Source organism: Pantherophis guttatus, chromosome 6, assembly GCF_059756535.1.
Source record: "Pantherophis guttatus breed Tessera chromosome 6, ASM5975653v1, whole genome shotgun sequence".
Lineage (NCBI taxonomy): Eukaryota > Metazoa > Chordata > Lepidosauria > Squamata > Colubridae > Pantherophis > Pantherophis guttatus.
The window spans coordinates 61,423,040-61,441,887 of NC_142068.1; the positions used below are offsets into that span (position 1 = coordinate 61,423,040).

Consider the following 18,848-nt stretch of genomic DNA (forward strand, 5'->3'; position numbering starts at 1 on the left):
ACACCCAGTAATGGTTTTCTGACATAGGAATAATGTCTGAATGGTCCTCCTCTAGGAAACAGACAGATTATCTGGATGTTCTGTTTAGATGAGAGAGATGCTTTTAGATGAGCCAATCTACAGTACTTGAAACTGGAAGAAAAATGCTGAAGCAAGATTCCTAGGGAATTTTTACTTTACTGCCAATTCCACTCCCCTATTCTTAAAAACAGTTTGAGAATAATTTTCTGAATAATTTTCTGAAAACAAGGAACAAAAATAACTGCCCTGCTCTTTTCAGATCCTGCAACCATTAAATCCCCTCCCTAATCTCCGCCAAAGACAGAGAAGAAGAAAGTCTCAAATAGTCCATTTTTTTAGTAAACATGCCTGTCTGAATTAATATGTTCATTATTTTTATGAAATAGATTTACTGGATTTGATCCAGCTGGAACCTGCTCTGCATCTCTTTATTGTCTAGTTTCTTTACTGTTACAAAACAAAATGTTCTATAGAACTCAAAGGTTTCCTGAACTCATGAAATGATATCTTTTATTTAAATCTATACCATCCAGCCGATCACATATACTGTACAATTCAAACAGGCCAGAACCTGCCTCATAACACCACAGATTCAACAATTGTTGATAAGAAAGACAAAAAAATTCGGATATTGGATGTTCTGCTGGAGACAGCAGAAGACAAGAGAACAAACTGGAGAAAAATCACAAAATACTAAAGACCTGCAAATAGAATGGCTGTGGCAAAAGAAAGCAAACGCAGTAAGTAATGGACATCTTGGGTGCAATCTCAAACATCTGGAGCACCACTTGAACACAACTGGCATTGACAAAATCACCATCAGTCGATTGCAAAAGGCACCTTTAGTTGGAACAGCTTACTGTATTTTTCAGAGTATAAGACACACTTTCCCCGCCCCAAAAAGAGGGTGAAAATCTGGGTGCATCTTATACTACAAATGTAGCCCCGGCCAGCTTCTCAAACAGAGGTTTCAGAGGCTGAAAAAAGCATCAGAAACGATGCTTCAGAAAAGAAGCCCCCAAACAGAGCTTCAGAGGCTTTTTTTCTGAAGCTCTGTTTCGGAGGCTTTCAGAGGCAGGAAAAAAAAGCCAAAAAAAAAAAAAAAAAAAAAGCAAGGCACAGAGCTCACAACCAAGGAGCCTGTTGCTAAAATTCACCTCTGAGAACAGCTGATTGGGGGTATTCCGGAGGCCAATCCACCTGCCAATCAGCTTTTTTCTTATTTTCCTCCCCAAAAACTAAGGTGTGTCTTATACTCACACCGGAGTATAAGATTTTTTGGAGTCTTATATTCCGAAAATAGGGTACATCCTGCAACAATACCTTTAACACCATCAAACAACAACATCTGCCTCTCTCAGGTCCTTGGGAAAGATTTGATAGGTAAATAAAGGTACCAAACCCAGTCTCAACATCTGACTGATAGTGTGACCAACCATAATAATAGAAAAAGCCTTGATTTACATAAAGCTGTTCCCCTGCAATAGAGAAAGAGGATACTGGCAATTTCTCATGGGTTGGATCTGCTAAGACTGCTGAGGAGAAAATGGAATATTGACAAGTCAGCATGCAACCTACAGGACCTAAGAGATGCAGAATCAGGAACAGGAAGGAGCAATGAAATAAGAGTTTCTTTCTATGGGGAAGCAGCTTGCCCACGAATACTACAAAGCTCCAGCGTTGCCAGCTGAAAATCAGCCTTCAGAGTATTTCAACTTGAACAGCATCTAAGGCGAAACTTATTGGTTCAGCTGCTGAACAGAGACAAGATGCCCTTATAAGGTGATTTCTAGCTAATCCATCAACAGCTTGACCTGATATGGCTTCAACGTCCATTACCTCCAGCCAGCATGTGGTTTATTCTCCACTGAACAATCTATCCATTTAAATAACTTTCAAAACAAAAGCTTTCAAAAACAACAGTTACAATTTAAAGCAACAAGATCAATTAATCTAAAACTGCTCAGGACTCACCAGATGAAACCATAATTATCAGAGCTCCTAAATGTAAGAAACAAATATTCAATATTCAAGCATTCTTACCATCCTTTTATCCATGTCTTTTCTCTTTTTTTACCCAGCAAGAACAGAATTTCGAAGTTATAACTACAAGTCACATCAGTGAATATTTACCCGGATTCCAGGGGAAAGTAGAAGAATCTTTTCAGATTGTAAGAAAATCTGAATAATAACCATTTTAAGATTCTATCCTTTCTATGTCTGTTGTTGAGCTGTTAAGGAATGAAAGGCTGTTCTTCTACTTTGTTTTAAAATAAGTATTTTTAAAACATGTTTCTAACACTTTAATGAATATACAAATTATAAGACACCTTCCAGATAACAATAATTAACTATCATGTCAACACACAAGAGCTAGGTAGGTTAAAGATAGTTAATTTGTCCAAATATGCTGGGGACAAACAATTTTAATGGGCCATGCAGGTATCTGGAATTTTAGAAGAATGTTATAGACACTCTCACAAAATGGCTGCCCTGGGGAATGAGGCCAATCACAGTATAACAATTGACCTGAAGGGGATTTACCTGGTGTAATGGTATGTGGGAATGATCTTAAGAGGCAGGAGGAAGGTCTCCAGCCTAGGCAATAGTCTGATAAGAGTCCCCACAGGAAGTGTTTTAGAAGAGACCATCCCTAGTAAATCAGCCTTCAGAGTATTTCTACTTGAAATGCATCTAAGACAGACTAAAATGAGAGGAGGGGAGAAATACTTCGTAAGATGGATGTTATCTTTCAGGATAGTCCAGACAACAAGCAAAACTGGGAACATTTTATTTTAAGGTTACATTAAACAGAATCTCGCAAGATTGAAAATATTTCTCCCTTTCGCTCTTTTTAGTTTCTAGAAAATCAGGAAGAGTGTCTTCCAAAACATTTCCTATGCTTTTCCCAAGTGAGGACTGAGCTGCCTCTTATCCAACCACTGCTAAAGCTTCCCCCTATCTCCCAGGATCATTCCCACATATCATCACATCTGATGAGGGTGTCCTTATCAGTCTCTTGAGCTCCTCCTCACTCCCACTATAGACTTGATTGCCCTGTTTGCCTTTGTCTGTTTCCCCCCAGGAAGATGGACCTATTTCTAAACAAATGTCTGGACTGCAACAATCAATCATTTCCATTCAACCAATGTTTATGGGACCTACAGCATGTGGGTACGAGTGTATCCTATATTGACATTTTTGTCAATACAAATGACGCTACAGACTTGTGATCTATTTCAATTTCCTCCTCCATTTCATTAGACAAATTCTAATTAAAATGGGCGGGGACAGGGAAATATCCTTGAGCACACTGAAACCTAAAAGTACCATACTGCCTATCCTACCCCAAAATATACTAGGAAAAATAATTCCCCCTTTTAGAAACAATGGGTGGGAAAAGGAGAGCAGAATCAATTTGTTGCAAAGAATCGAAGGGATTATAGATTAATACATCAATATAAACCAACAACTCCCTTATTTTGATTTTTTTTAAACTGATTTTTTTTGGGGGGGGGATTTTACAGTACATTTATTACATTGGAAACTGCTACCATTTAAATTTGCCAATACATAAAAGAGCAAATAAGTAAATAAATATGAACGTGATATTTAGCCATATCACCAATAGTGAAAGCAATGATGCACAGTTTCAAAAATGTAGCATTTTTGAGTAAGAGTAGCATAAGACAAAAGACAAATTTTGCAGCAGGCTGAATGGAGTTTACATAACTCAACTTACCACTCAGTGGATGAGGAACTGTATATTGTTTCTTCTTACTTGTAATGGAAGTTGAGGAAAGCTTGCAGGATAGATCAGTTCCTTGTTTTTTCCCCAAATTCTCACTTTCACATTGTGCTTTCCTCAATTGTACTATGTGTTCAAGTTTTTTTAATCGTTCTTGTGAGCGGGAAATAAAATGAGGCTTGTGAACTTCCAGTGCCTCCTGAAATAAGCAGAAATAAAAAGGACATCATTCAGTCACCCGTAGTGATATTTTTCTATTCTCCCAGGAAAGGATCAGGAAGTTTTCTTTTCAAATCATTTGAAACTAGATGTAGTGGCTGTAATGGGGCAACTTTTGGCAATGTAGACTGTGCAACTTCATAGAACAAATGGGTACTGGCTTTTACCAAATGTATGAGAGCAGATAACTAGTGCTGTGCACATATTCCTTAATCAAATTTGTTCATTTTGTTCTAGTAGGGTATTTTATTTATTTATTTATTTATTATGCTGCCCATCTCACTATCCAAAGCAATTCCGGCTGTCTTACAATAAAATAAGAATGTAATAATAAAGAATTGAAGAGGACGTGAAATGTCTTCAATTTCCTATGTTCCAATATTACTTACATTGGGAATTTGAATAGAAGCCTGTGTATAACCAACATGGTTTTCCTGAAGTAAGTGCAAGTAAAAACTCATTACAGAACTCAAAAAAATGGTAGACTGGGTGAAAGACCACTATATATAAAGAAATAAGGAACAGGTGGGCATACAAGACCCGATCCCTTTATTCAATCTTGCATATCTTACGCAAGTCTAATACTTGAATGGACTATATTTTGCATGTGTTATTTAAAACCAGGATGGACAGCTCAAATTCCCAGGACCACACATAAAATAATCCCCTGAGCCTACTTCAACCTCTATTACTGAAAATAAGTTGGTTTTCTGCTATTTTGAGGATAAAAAAATACCCAGGAATTGTAATGTAAACACTTAAATATACTTAATATAATTCAAAAGCCAAAAAAAACCCCACCCCTCCAACCTCAGTGGGGCAGATTATGGCTGCAACCACATGTGCATCCATCTTCTTTACATAATTGCTCTGGCCTCTGAAAAATTCAGTATTCTGAATTTGAGAAAGAGAGATATTTTCCCAGAGCTAGTTGTATTCACCTAATCTTCTGCAGTTAAGGGGAATTACCAGATTAATAATAATTGTAAATAATGAGGAGGGAGATCAGTGGTGGGTTGCCCCCGGTTCGTACTGGTTCTATAGAACCAGTAATAAAATCGGCGGGAGGCTCCGCCCACTGACCCCAACGTCATCAAAACACTTCTGTGCATGCGCAGATAGCGTGTGTGCAGAATAGCGCATGTGCAAGCAAAGCAAGCACGCACGCGCAGTCCCACTGCGAACCGGTAGTAAAGGTAAGTAGAACCCACCCCTGAGGGAGATGGTAAGAAAAAGTATACAACATATGCAAATATTAGCATAATATTTAGCATAATTAACCAGGATACTAGATAAGTCACTTCCAAATTCAGTTCTCAGTGTATCATGTAAGCAAATTGCTTCTCAGCAATAAGAGCACGTTCATAAAACTATTGTTTTGCTGCTTTTAAAAAGATATAGGAGCAATAAATGTCTTTTTACCCCTAGTGGATTTCCAAGGAAATAATCATATCAATAACCATATGAAGAGTTAGCAGGGAATGTGGATATTTTACCCTGAGAGTCAGTGGGCTTGCAGGAATTTTCTCAGGCTCAAAGCAGACCTCTGAAAGTTGGAAAGCTTCATATTTCTCATGATGAACATCTGGTTCATGGGCTGCAGAGGTGGTTAACCTATTGACCATCTCTTTATTCACATTTATCTTATGTTCTTTGGACTGGCTGGCTGACCCATATAATTTGTAATCACCTAAGAAAGACAGAAAGGCTTATTTATTAAGGGATGATAGCCAATTTGTTTTTCGATTCTTCTAGATATTTTCAAACCCAGGAGGCATCTATAAAAGAAATATATACTTGACGTTCTTGAGTAGAGAATGTAGAGTTTTGTGCTTGTTTAACCCTGGAAGTCAAATCATACAAAGTTTCATAAATAAGCAAAAAGTATTACGAAAGTTTTCCTTCAGCTGGAGATCCACTAAATCTGGGTGTATACCAGGGCTATTATATTTAACTAATTATACACCAGGAGAAAACTGAAAAGACAGATATATTGTATATTTCAAATCCTTCCAGGTTATTTCTGAGCGCAGGAAGGAGAGGCAATAGAAGAAGTAGTTTTCCATCTGTTTGCTGAGGCCAGATTCTACTAGTCTCCACTCAAAGCATTCACTCAGACCTATTGACTTGTTCCTATCGAGCCATTATAAGAAGTGTAATTTTCATTTGTCTTTTTTATTGTTTTCTTCCTCCCCAGTACTTTTTTTTTGTAGGCTGCATATTACATCTTTTAAATAGCGAGTCTAAAGGCAGATGCTATCATGTTACTTTATTGATCACAAAGCCTCTCCAAAATAGCTGTAGAAAGACCTCTTTAAACTGGATGAACAGTCACCCTGATGGCAGATGACAGATTAGGGCAAAAAACCTCTAGCTTCTGAGACGTCTGTAACTACCCAGGAAAAAAAAATTGGTATGTTATGGTGACTAGCACCCAGGAGATGCCAATTCTATATGCAGCAGCTGTGAAGAAGGCAAACTGCATGCTATGGATCATTAGGAAAGTGACTGAAAATAAAAATGCCAACACTGTAATGTCTTTATGATATGTTCATATATAAATTGCTGCATACAGTTCAGGTCTCCAGATTAAAAAAAAACAAAGACACATTAAGTGCCTTTTCTGTGCTACTATCTAGCCTGAAAGATGTCAGGTGGGAGTGTGGTATACGATCAAGATGTATAAAACCATGCATGAATGGAGACAGCAAAGAGGGAGAAGTTCTCCTTTGTTCTTCAGAACATTCAGACTGAAGAATTATTGTCCAATGAACCTCTTTAGAAGGAGATAAAGGGCAGGCAAAGAAAGCACTTCTTCATATAGCAAATAATTAACTTGCAAAATTCAGGTATAAATTGCTGGAGGATAATAACATCAAAGGTATGTACTTCTGTCTCCTGGTTGGGGCCACTGCAGAGGCATCCAAACTACAATGATGGGACTTAACCCAGCACGGCCAATTTTAGATTCTTGTCTCCTTATATTCTGGGACCCCTTGGGGCTGAAATCCTCTAACCAACCAAAGAAGGAAGAAGTAATAATGCTGGGTCCCCTCAGAAAATTCTTGGAGGAAGAGATGTGAATCAGAAAGTTCAGCCTGCAGTTCATACTTTTGACAGCTACTTTTAATCATTTCTAACAAGAAATGTGAGAAGTGCTAAAAATCCTATTTATTTTACTACCCATTTCACATTAGTTAGGCAATATCCTAGACTGGAAGTTCTCATTTGTTTTGAACTGTAAATTGTCCTAATGATTTATGTTTGCAAATTCTTGTAATTTAAAAGCTTTATAAAAAGGTAAAGGTTCCTCTCGCACATATGTACTAGTTGTTCCCAACTCTAGGGGGCAGTGCTCATCTCCGTTTCAAAGCCAAAGAGCCAGAGCTGTCCGAAGACTTCTCTGTGGTCATGTGGCTGACATGACTAAACACCAAAGGTGCACAGAATGCTGTTACCTTCCCACCAAAGATGGGCCCTATTTTCCTACTTGCATTTTTTATGTGCTTTCGAACTGCTAGGTTGGCAGAAGCTGGGACAAGTAATAGGAGCTCACCCTGTTATGCAGCACTAGGGATTTATATCCAACCTCTAATTTATGTAACAACTAATGAAAATTGCAACAACTTATTTTGATGCAGATAATTTTACTTTAATCCTTTGACATACAGTACATAATTTTATCCAGTTTTTAAAATTTGAATTCCTCTGATGGAAGCTCATTGTAAAAGCAAGGGCCATGTTGCATGCAACATTCACCAGTATACTTTCAGTAACTGTACTTAATACTAATGTTCATCTACTGCAAAGTCAGTGAGGTGGTCAGTGTGGTGGAGCATTCTCAAAATCCTCAAAGAATTCAACAGAGTTTATGGCATATGTCTACACCAATTACACATTTCTACTCATAACATCATATATGGAATGTTTTGATCTAACTTTAGTTGCTTCACTAATGATGGATAGAATATATTTATATTCTGGATTATTCTTTCTCTGGCAATTATACCCCCTAAAGTGCTATTACTAATAGATGAGAAACTAATAAAATAAATATTAAAACATGATACTAATTCATTATAAATTAATCTAGTCAGATTTTTAAGTTGTTTTCATTATTTATTATCCTGATTAACAGTTCTTTTATGATCAACATTTTCTCGCTTAATTTATTAATTCAGAGAGGAAGTTGTATCTGAAATTCAAATAGCCATTTACAAAATACGATATGAGCTTCTCACTAAAAATGCAGGTTTAATTAGAATAACAAATAAAGCATCATTAATGCCTTTCTTGCCACGCTGACAATAAACCTAACACAAGAGTCAGTTGCAGCAAAGAAATTATTTTGTGCATGCTAGAAACTTTTTCAGACCAGCAAATAAGCAAACTATGTGTTCTGCAGCTTTTTGGGAACAGTACCAAATACTTTATTGATTATTGCTTGGATTATTTTGTGGTCCCACTAGTTATTGCTTGCAGGCAAATGGTATTTCTTGCAGTTCTTCCAATGCACCGTTTGCTACTTTATCATGCCACTGTTTGTCTGTTCTGTCTTCTTGCAGCAGCTAAAAAGATGGTCAACTATTTCTTCAGCTTCTTTGCAGAAGTTGCATTTACTGTCTTCTCAATTCTGGGATGCATTCTCTGTATGCTTTTGTTCTTAAGGCTTTGTCTTGTAAAGGCAGAATTAGCCCTCAGGCTCTTTCTTAAACTTTCATGCTCTTATCCATTGCCAGGCCTTATTATTTGCTTTGCCTGCTATTATTTTTTTAATGTACTGGCCATGTAATGTTTTGCTTGCCATTTCTATATTCCATTCTTCACTTGGTCTTTCTTCTAGGCCAGTTTGGTCTCTCCAGTACTCAATCAACCTTCACGGTATACTAGCTTCAGTGCAGCTTCTTCACCTCAGATACTCTTCTAATATCTTTATTTCACTGGTGTACTTGCAACATTCCATTGCCTACCTATTTTCCTTGGTAAGTAGAGTCTGCCAACATTGCTGCGGGGATGAAAGGCATGATTCATTGTAATTATTTTTTCTGGTCTTCCTATCCAGGGTTTTTAGTTCTGCTTGAGCCCAGTCCATAACTCCAGCTGTGTATCTAATGAATGGAATTGCCCAGGTGTTAATTGCTTGATAGTGTTTCCTCCACTGAGTTTGGACTTTAATATCTTCTTCACTCTCATGATATATTCACTACTAACCTTCCTAACTTCAGTATCCTTGATGTTGTCAGCTTGAAGGAAGGCCAGATATTTGTAGTTTCTTCATCCAGACCCTTGATATTATTTCCATAAGGCATCTTGATTCCAGACGCCATTGTTTCCCTGGTTGATGGTAAGGATGGCATATTTGTCAAATCCAAACTCCACTGCAATATCTTGGCTGTTCTGAACTTTACACAATTTTTTTGTTATTTCTACTGACTTCTATTATTTTAGGTACTTGAGTATCCAGTCATGTGGTAAGGAGTCAAATACTTTGTTATAATCCAGTGTTGGCAAATCTTTTCGGCACCAAGTGCCAAAACGGGAGTGTGCGTGTGTGCGCACGCGGGAACACCGGAAACTGGAAGAGCAGTTCCTCGGTGTGTGCTGAGCTTCCGGTTTCTTGCGTAAGCATGTGTGCCAGTCACCTGGTCTTCCGTTTCTGGCATGCATGTGCTCACAAAGACCAGCAAACCGGAAGCTCAGCTTCCCTGTGCATGTATGGGCGCCAGGGAGCTGCTCTTCCAGTTTCCGGCACTCTTGCATGTGTGAAGACCAATTGGCTAGCGCGCATGTGCAGGCCGGAACCTGAAAAGCAACGGGCGATGGCTGGTGTGCGCGCCGGCCAATTGGTCTTCCCATGTGCAGGAGTGCTGGAAACTGGAAGAGCAGCTCCCTGGCGCACATATACTTCTGGCACGCATGCCATAGGTTCACCATCATGGTTATAATCAGTCCAAGCTACATTTAAGTTGGTCTCCTTCCTCTTGCAATTTTCCAAAATCATCTTATCAATTAGGAATTGATATTTTGTTTCTCTGCTCTTCGGGCAATTTCCATTTTGCTCAGATGGAAAGAGCTTATTTTCAACTAAATGCCTGATTTTCCATGTTTGTGGTGCACTGTATGGCTCTTCTTGATTTTGTATCCAAGATATTCCATTATAACAGCAGCTGTGCTATACATTACTTGTGTTATTCTTTGCAGTGAGCTGATTCTTATATTTGATATTATGGTATTGGCATCATTTAATAATTGTGCTAGCTATTTCTTTGGAACAAACTTCAATGCAGACAATCTCTTTCTGTCCTTTTGTGCTGTTCTAGATCAGGGATCCCCAACCCTTAGGCCATGGCCCACTACCAGTCTGAGACTTGTTCAGAACCAGGCCTGAAGTGGCAGGCGAGTGTGCATGCATCATTTGCCATAAGCAGGGGGCAAGCATACATGTGCTCCATTTGTGCAGACAGTGGGCATGCATGCTTGCCACTCACGTAAATGGAGCTGTGCACACACAGCTCCATTTGCCCACTGCTCGCTGCTCTCCTGGAGCCATCCCCTCCCGCCCACCGGTCTGCAAAGCTGGAAAGGTTGGGGAATTCTGTTCTAGTTGTTCAATTATTCTTTGTTTCAAATCTTTTTTTAGAGGGTTTTATTCTTTCTGAGGAGAAAGCAGAGATCAGGGTGCCTGGTTTGGTAATGTGCTAACTTCTTCTACTGCTAACTTCCCCTAGTTTGCCTCTACAGTCTGAGTTACTTCTGGCAAGGCTTTCTTTTCTTCACTCTGGATAGACTTTTGCAGTTCTTCCAATTCTGTTTCAGTGAATACTTTATTTGTATAAATCGATATTGATCTGCTAGCCTTGTTCTGTTATTTCTGATTCTGGATGTTGTTATTTCCAGAACTGGTACATTGTTTTCAGATATCCTCTTAGTGTTATATTTGGTTTGTGATAAGAAATGATTATTTCTTTGTTTTCAATCTTTGTATATTTCTGTATTTGCAATGGGTAAACAGCTTTTATTTCAATAGTGCTGCAGCTGCTGGCCCTGGTTGCTCAGCCAATTCTCCTGATCCCTTTAGACCATTTGTCACCAGATGTCCATAGAATCCAACATCTAGCATGGTCCTTGCTGACTTATGCAATAGCTCATCCAGTATGGGTTACTGTAAATTTCCTTTCACCATATTGTTTATAAGACATACATTCTTTGTATGGTTTCTCTGAAAGGACCTCTGATGAGACCTGTCCACTGTCCAGTATAGCTGAACCTCTTGCAACCATGTCAAGGTAATGCCTCGGTGGGGTATTAACAGAATAACAGAGTCAGAAGAGACTTTGGAGGTTTCCAATCCCCTGCTCAATCAGGAAACCATATAGTATTTCAGACAAATCATTGTCCAATCCCTTCTTAACAACCTCTAGTGTTGGAACCCAATTTCTGGAGGCAAGTCATTCCACTGATTAATTGTTCTAACTGTCAGGAAATCTCTCCTTAGTTCTAGGTTGGTTCTCTCTTTGATTAGTTTCCATCCCTTGCTTTTATTTCTTGCCCTCAGATGCTTTGAGAATAGGTTGATCCCCCTCTTCTTTGTGTCAGTCCCTTAGATAGAGGAACACTATTATCATGTCACCCCTAAACCTTCTTTTCATTACACTAGACATACCCAATTACTGCAGCTGTTCTTCATATGTTTTAGCCTCCAGTCTGCTGCTCTTCTGTGCACTCTTTCTAGAGTATCATTTATTATTATTATTATTATTATTATTATTATTAGTAGTAGTAGTAGTAGTAGTAGTAGTAGTAGTAGTGTAGTAGTGGTAGTGGTAGTAGTAATAATAATAGTAGTAGTAGTACTTAAAGTAGCATTTATTAAATTATTTTCATACAACTGATGTAGATCAATGAACAAACTGATACTTTATGAAGGAGTTGATAGGAGTTTGGGGACATCTGCTAAAGACCATGGACAACTTCCTGATTTTATATAAATGCATGGGAATCGATTGCAATCCAATGCAAATCTTTCAAAGCAGACAGTTGCAGACAAACCTCCTAGCACAATATTGTGCCATTTAATTATAATGTAAAATTTAACTCCTTATAACTTAAGCTATGCTTACCTTTGGAGCACAGAACTTTCCTATTACAATCATTTTCATCCAGTAATGATTTTGATGATATCTTGATGTGGTGTGCAAGATCAGAAAACTTTTGGTTTTGGAAAGCTTGAACTTTGGACTCTGATGTACCTTTGGGTAGATGTTTGTCTTTCAAAGAAATCCTACCATCTATTATTGATTCTTTTTTAGATGATTGCTCCAGAAAGGAAGCAGATGCAAGTTCGTGGTATTTGTCTCTCCTGCTTTGCTTTCTGTTGCTTCCTGAGAATCCATGTGCATCTATTAAAAATTAAGAAAAGGGAAATCAATTGCAAACCATGCATGATATACCATTTCACACTCCTTGTGTCATTTACAAAACAGCATTTTTTTAAATTGAAGGATCTAATTCATTAATATACTTTTACATTTCAAAGAAGTAGTGCTGTCTCACCATGGCCAAAAAACTGTGTACGATCATTAGCCTCTTCACTTGCTTGCTCCCTAAACTGCTTTTAATCATGTTATTTTTTTTTCTAACAAGACTACCTGTGATTACAAATTAATGCTTTCCTAAGCAGCAACGGCATTTCATTTCCATTTCCACAGTACAAGATTGTACATGCTACAACTTTAAGAAAGCCACTGGGGAAATAATTGTCAAGAATTAAGGTACGCTTCATAAAAGATACATTATTGGTATAATTTATTTCATAAACATATTGCAGTGGCTCACTGTTTGACTCAGACATTCGACTACAGATAGGCTTTCTCTATTTTTGGGGCAGAAATTTATTGCAATTTATGTATCTTTCTGTTAAGCTTCTTGGAGTGGAAATGTGAGATGATTAGTGAACGATGTAATCTGATTCAGAACAAAAGACAAATTAATAAAAGGCCATTAGCCCAAATGACTGATTATTGAGATTCCAATGTAAAACGGATGAATAAACCTAAATCCTTGGAACTGAGACTCTTCTGTAGGGTTTACCTAGGAAAAAGCAGCTGGCCTTCTTGTCAAAAGATATATGTATTTGGCAAAATACATATTACCCAATCAAGTCCAGAACTGGCTTCATGCTACTTAGAAACACAAGGAGCTGAAGGTGACACTGGTGGCAATCTCAAACTATTTTAACATGTAATTTAATTAAAACTTGTCAAAGTCATATGCTTAAATTTGAGGATTTTTTTTAAAAAAACCTATTCAACCAACATTTATGCTATTCCTTATCAAGAAGTATCAATCACCTAAAACTGTCTTGGCTTCCCTTTTCTATAATAAACTTTGAAGTTCACTTGTACAGTACTTTTCTAAGTAAATTGGAATAATCAGATTTAACTGCCCTGCTCTAACCTTATGTTAGTACTTATGCATGCTTATTCTTGTATAACTTTGAATAGGTATGGGAATTAAGGAATTATTTGATTGTACTGTTTGGGTGTGTTGAATTGCTCACCTAAAAGACCTGAAAATCCATCAACATGGTGTCTTTCCTATCAATCAAGGCAACCCAAAGGCATTTTGCCAGCCAAGTTATTTTAATACATTGTATGAGAGAAAAAGATCGTTCCTCCCTAATTTGATAATAAAAAATATGACAAATTAAAGAATAACTTTCCAAAACTATAAATTTAGTGCTAATGGTGCTAATTTGGTTTAATAAAGAATGGAGCTCAAATAACATTTGCTATTATTAACTATAATGAATGGGCAGAAAATAAATTTGGATCCACTGTTATAACAAATTAGCTTTCTCTCATACCAATAACATAATACTCAAGCTGCTAAAATGAAGGTGGTTGAGAAAAAATTAGCATGTGTTTTTATGTGTAAAGACATAAACAGACATCTGTTCTGGAACTGAAAATACATTCTTAGGCTGAGCTCAAGTTCAGATATGCTCTTTTCTACAATTTTGTCTATTCCCAGAATGATTAATTTGCACTTGTTTCTGATAGTGAATCTCAGGAGTCTGCTGGAAAACAGAAGTAGATCACACATCTCGATCTGCTCATTATGATATAAAATACCAAGCTGATCGTACCTCAGTTGACACTAGGAAGGTATTTCTTAAATTGCTACAATATTGTTCCTGTAATAGAGATTGGGTTTCTCTCCTTCCAAACATTTTTTTCTTTTTCCTAGCCCATCTCTCCTAATTTCTTAAACATACTTAATATATTGTCTCTTTCATACACTCCCAGTGGGACTACAAGGAGACTCTAGCTAGTTCAATGACCTTTTTGGTAATGGAATTAGAGTAAGCTGCCCCTTAATTACAGCAGTGAAGCTAAAATAAAACAATTTTTTGCAAGGAAAAAAAGTGAAGAAGCTCATCCTATTTGGCAAGAAGATTTCTCTCCAGCTGTGATTTCTATTAAACTTCGATGGTTTCGCTACAGACTCTACAATCAGAATGGGTTCAAGTTTTCTGGGCCCACTCAGCTGGAACCCTCATTCTAAATAATCATTCATTTTCCTGTCCCTATGTAAGACAAGTCTAAAATTAAGACTGCGCAATCCATATGGTTTGCAAAACTATAAAAGATAATGCATTTTGGATATCAATGCATAGAGGCCTTGTAGAGTGGCTTTTTATGAGAAATAAACAGGCAATAGAAGAAAGTAGTATGCTGTAGGGAGGGACAGAAAACAACAAGCAGCCACAAAATGCCATGGAAACAACAATATAACCTAATCTATAATGTAGTGGCAAATTGGAAAAATTCCTTTGAAACGAGAGATGTACAGAGGGTGCTGTGCCAGAATGGCACGATCTGGCATTGTGTACTTCCCTACATTCCACTCGGAACATTTCCACCTAGTGTTTGTGCCACTCCCATATCTGCTTCTCTTCTTACAATCCCCAAATGTTGCTTTTGGAGGGCAGGGGTTTGGTTGGTTATTTCCAACTTTGTTGTAGTACAGAATTAATTGCTGTGAAGTCAGGTTTATCTGGTAAACCCTAGAACTCTGTGGAAGTTAGTCAGTAGAAACAATGGAAACCATGATTTCTTCACCCTTTCTTGTGATTCCTGAATTTTAGCTACAGTAGCACGTCCTTTAAAGGCCTTAAGACCCAAATAAACATGTAGAATTAAAAGCAACAAGATTCCTGCAAATTTTCTTTTAATATTCAGCAGGGGACCTAGCCCAGATTGCTTGGATTTTTAGTTTTTCCCTTTTGAGTAAAACCTTTTTTGAGTCAAACCTTTTGAGTAAAACCTTCCCCTTTTGAGGAAGGATTTTTGTTACTAGAGGACCTGTGTTACCTCAAGTATTTTTGTCTTGTGCTTGGTGCTGCAAAGCCTACAATAATGAAGGTACTGTAATTCTGGGCCATTTGCAAACTCTTGTTAAGGAACTGTGGAAAAGAAATTGTTATAGAATAGATGTACCATGAGATAAGAGGTAAATACTCTTTTGTGAGCATTTATTAGCTTAACAAAATTCACAGGTAGCTTACCATACTTAGATAATCTTCTATATTAACACAGCAATTTAAGTTACAATGTATAAATCTCATCTGTGAGAATGATAGCGTTTCCACAATCTGTACTGCCATTCTGGCAAATACAAAGATTAAAAAATGAAAAATAAAATTAAAAACGTTCCATAGAAACTATCTGGCTCTGTATCATGGTGGTGTTTTCTAGAGATTTTAGCTATTTTTCTTCACTCCTTTTTGAAAACAAAACAAACTCATAAGAAATGAACAAAATCAAGCTTAATTAAAAAGAAACTCTAAAAGATATATTAAATGTGGTTTGAAAATATATGCAGTGTTTTCATCAGACCCCGAGAAGTGGAATTCTAGAAGTGCATTCAAACTCAGACATTGTTTAATCTCTGAACTGGCATGTAGTACTGGCAGTACTACAATTTTTTAAAAATTTAATAACATTCTAGAGAAGAATTCAAAATGACAAAGAATAATTAAGGATGGTTCTACCTGAGTCAAATTTCAGGTTTTTGATCTTCCTAATTTATAACTGTTTCTAAAAAAGCAGCCTCTAGCTTTTGATGACCTTGTCTGTTTCAATTTGCAGCTTCATCCTCTTTTCACCCTTGCCTCCACTATCTATTTCCCATGACTTCTGCCTGCTGCCTATTACAAACGCTACAAAAGTTGAAATACAAATAGCCAAGAAACAACAATCCAAATCACTAACACAACCTAGTGGCTCCCTGCATATACTCTGCATACCAGACCAGGTATATAATGATCACTCACCACTGTGGATAAAAACACTTTTAAGTTTGGGGATTTTTAATACCAGTTGATACAGACTACCCCAAACCCTTTCATTTTTGCTAGTTCTGATAACAGTAAATTAGACAAATATAGAAATCCAATATTTCTGTTCTGTACAGTAGTATATTTTCTATTTCTTGTGTTGTTACTTTTATTCCATTAAGTTTTGTTTCTTAAGTTTATACATATTCCTGGTAAAAGCAAGGATGAAGGACAGTTTAGATATACAACGTAAGTACCAATAAAGGAGAATATTTGTAGCTCAGGGTGAAATGGGGGGGCGGGTTGGAGGGCTGTCTGAGCTTGGTTGTTTTCTTGCAGAAGTTTCATTACCCAAACTAGCACTGGGACTAGCACTGATGGTGTTACCTAGTTTGGGTAAAGATACATCTGCAAGAAAAACAACTAAACTCAGAGAGCACCAAGGACTCCTCATAGTAACATGTACCGTGTTTTCCCGAAAATAAGACCCTGTCTTATATTTTTTTGAACCTTGAAATAAGCGCTTGGCCTTATTGCCATGTGCTCAAAAGCCCAATTGGGCTTATTATCAGGGAGTGTCTTATTTGGGGGGAAACAGGGTACTTAATATGATTATATATAGGTCAGATTGTGATATATCTGGTTTAAAAAGCATCTTATCCAGGATCCCGCACTATATCATATACACTGCATGTTTCACATAGGCATCTAACAGTGAATATTACAAAAAATGATGTACTACTTTATACAGTTTTAATTAGTAATCCTGGGGGAAACCATTAGAGGTAGAAGTGTTTGTAGACAAAGAATGTATATCATGGTAGGTTTGAGTGTGGGTGTGTTTTTAATCTTTCTGCTTTCTACAATGTTTTAAGAGAGAGGATAGGAGAGGTAATATCCTTCCCTTTTTCCTTGAGTTTCTCACCATAAAGCTATAAAAGCTCAGATTGCAGGTTGGAACCAATTTAGCACTATGCAGCACAGCAGGGGAAAGCTAATTTACAGATAAGAGGGGAGAAGAACAAAACTACACTTTCCTTTTCCCCATGAGATCTGAACAATATAGTCAACCCCCCCCCCCACCTATTCTGACTGGCTGCTGCTGCCCTGAATAAAGTAATTGTTTTAAAGGAGTGAGGATCAGGGCCTGCCGTGCTGCTAAGCCGAATGAGATGTTTGCCTCAGCTGTCGGTTGTGTGGGAGGAACAGCAGTAACTGAACCAGAGCTGTTCCTTTGCTGCAGGACAGAACTGTAGCTTCTACACAGCAAGCTCTGCACGCCCTATGCTAACCTGCTGCCCTCATCTGAAATGAAGCACATTTTCCACTCTGCAGTATTGAAGAAAATTTCATTTATCAATCTGGTCAGTTACTGACTATGGAAATAGGGAAAGTCTCTTTTGTCTTACGCTGCAAAATTTCTTGGCCTGGCTCTGATAACGATGCATTAGCAATATTCTAAGGGTACATTTGTATTTTACGGAAGATCCCAAAGATGTCCCCTGCATGCTGTCTAAAGATAGGATTCTCTGGCACATTATGGAAGGTTACATGCAGAGACAAATAAATGGATTATCCAGATTTCCTCAGCATTAAAAGCATAAGACAAATCTAGCTGTCTGGCTAATTGGAACTGACTTGTTTAAATCCAAATCAAAAATAAATTGAAGCAGTATTTTTTAAAAAAGTGGCCTAATGGTAAACACATCTATATCTTTTCAATGAACAAAAAGAGAAGACTTTATTATATTAAAACTGTGTTTCCCCGAAAATAAGTCCCTGTCTTATATTTTTTTCAACTTCGAAATCAGTGCTTGGCCTTATTTTCAGGGAGGTCTTATTATTTTGGGACATGGAGCAAGATGGGGCTTCTCTTGCTATCTTACCTGATTTCTAGCTCTATGCTTAAATATTTTCGAGGGCGGCTTATGTTAGGAGGGAGGTTTATTTTAGTGCATGCGCTCAAAAGCCCAATTGGGCTTATTATCAGGGGATGTCTTATTTTGGGGAAAACAGGGAAGCATACAGGTAGTCCTCAACATAAGACCACAATTGAGATTAGAATTTACATTGATAAGCAAGGTGGTGGTTAAGGGAGTCATATCCAATTTTACAACCTTTTTGCCAATTTGTTAAAAAAAGTCAGGCTAGAAATAAAAATTAAAATAAGAAAATGGTAAGAGAACACCTGCCTGACTTTGATGAATATAGGTCACAGGGACCTGATAGATTACATCCCAGAGTTCTGAAGAAGATGGCAGATGTTATCTCAGAACCATTTATTAGTTAAAAAATCTTGGAGCACTGGGGAACTACCAGAGGATTGGAAAACAGCTGATGAAGTTCCCATCTTCAAAACAAAAAAAAGTGAGGGGAACAGATCCAGGAAGCTACAGACCAATCAGCCTAACATTAATACCTGTGAAAATACTGGAAAAAATAATCAAAAAACACATCTGTGAACATCTAGAAACATATAAAGCTATAGTAACTAGCATGGGTTTGTTAAAAACAGACCAT

The 18,848-nt window shown here is 37.5% G+C and overlaps 1 protein-coding gene across 3 annotated transcripts in view; it reads right to left on the bottom strand.

The window, feature by feature from the left end:
• The window catches only part of C6H10orf90 (chromosome 6 C10orf90 homolog), a 95,056-nt gene that overhangs the window by 17,145 nt on the left and 59,063 nt on the right, over nucleotides 1–18,848 (bottom strand). For all 3 annotated transcript variants that reach the window (XM_034436443.3, XM_087871633.1, XM_034436444.3), the window contains 3 exons: nucleotides 12,109–12,387; nucleotides 5,485–5,678; nucleotides 3,764–3,968 (listed from right to left, as the gene is read on the bottom strand). In XM_034436443.3, coding sequence (XP_034292334.2) covers nucleotides 3,764–3,968; nucleotides 5,485–5,678; nucleotides 12,109–12,387 — 678 coding nt within the window. The remainder of the gene's footprint in view (nucleotides 1–3,763; nucleotides 3,969–5,484; nucleotides 5,679–12,108; nucleotides 12,388–18,848) is intronic.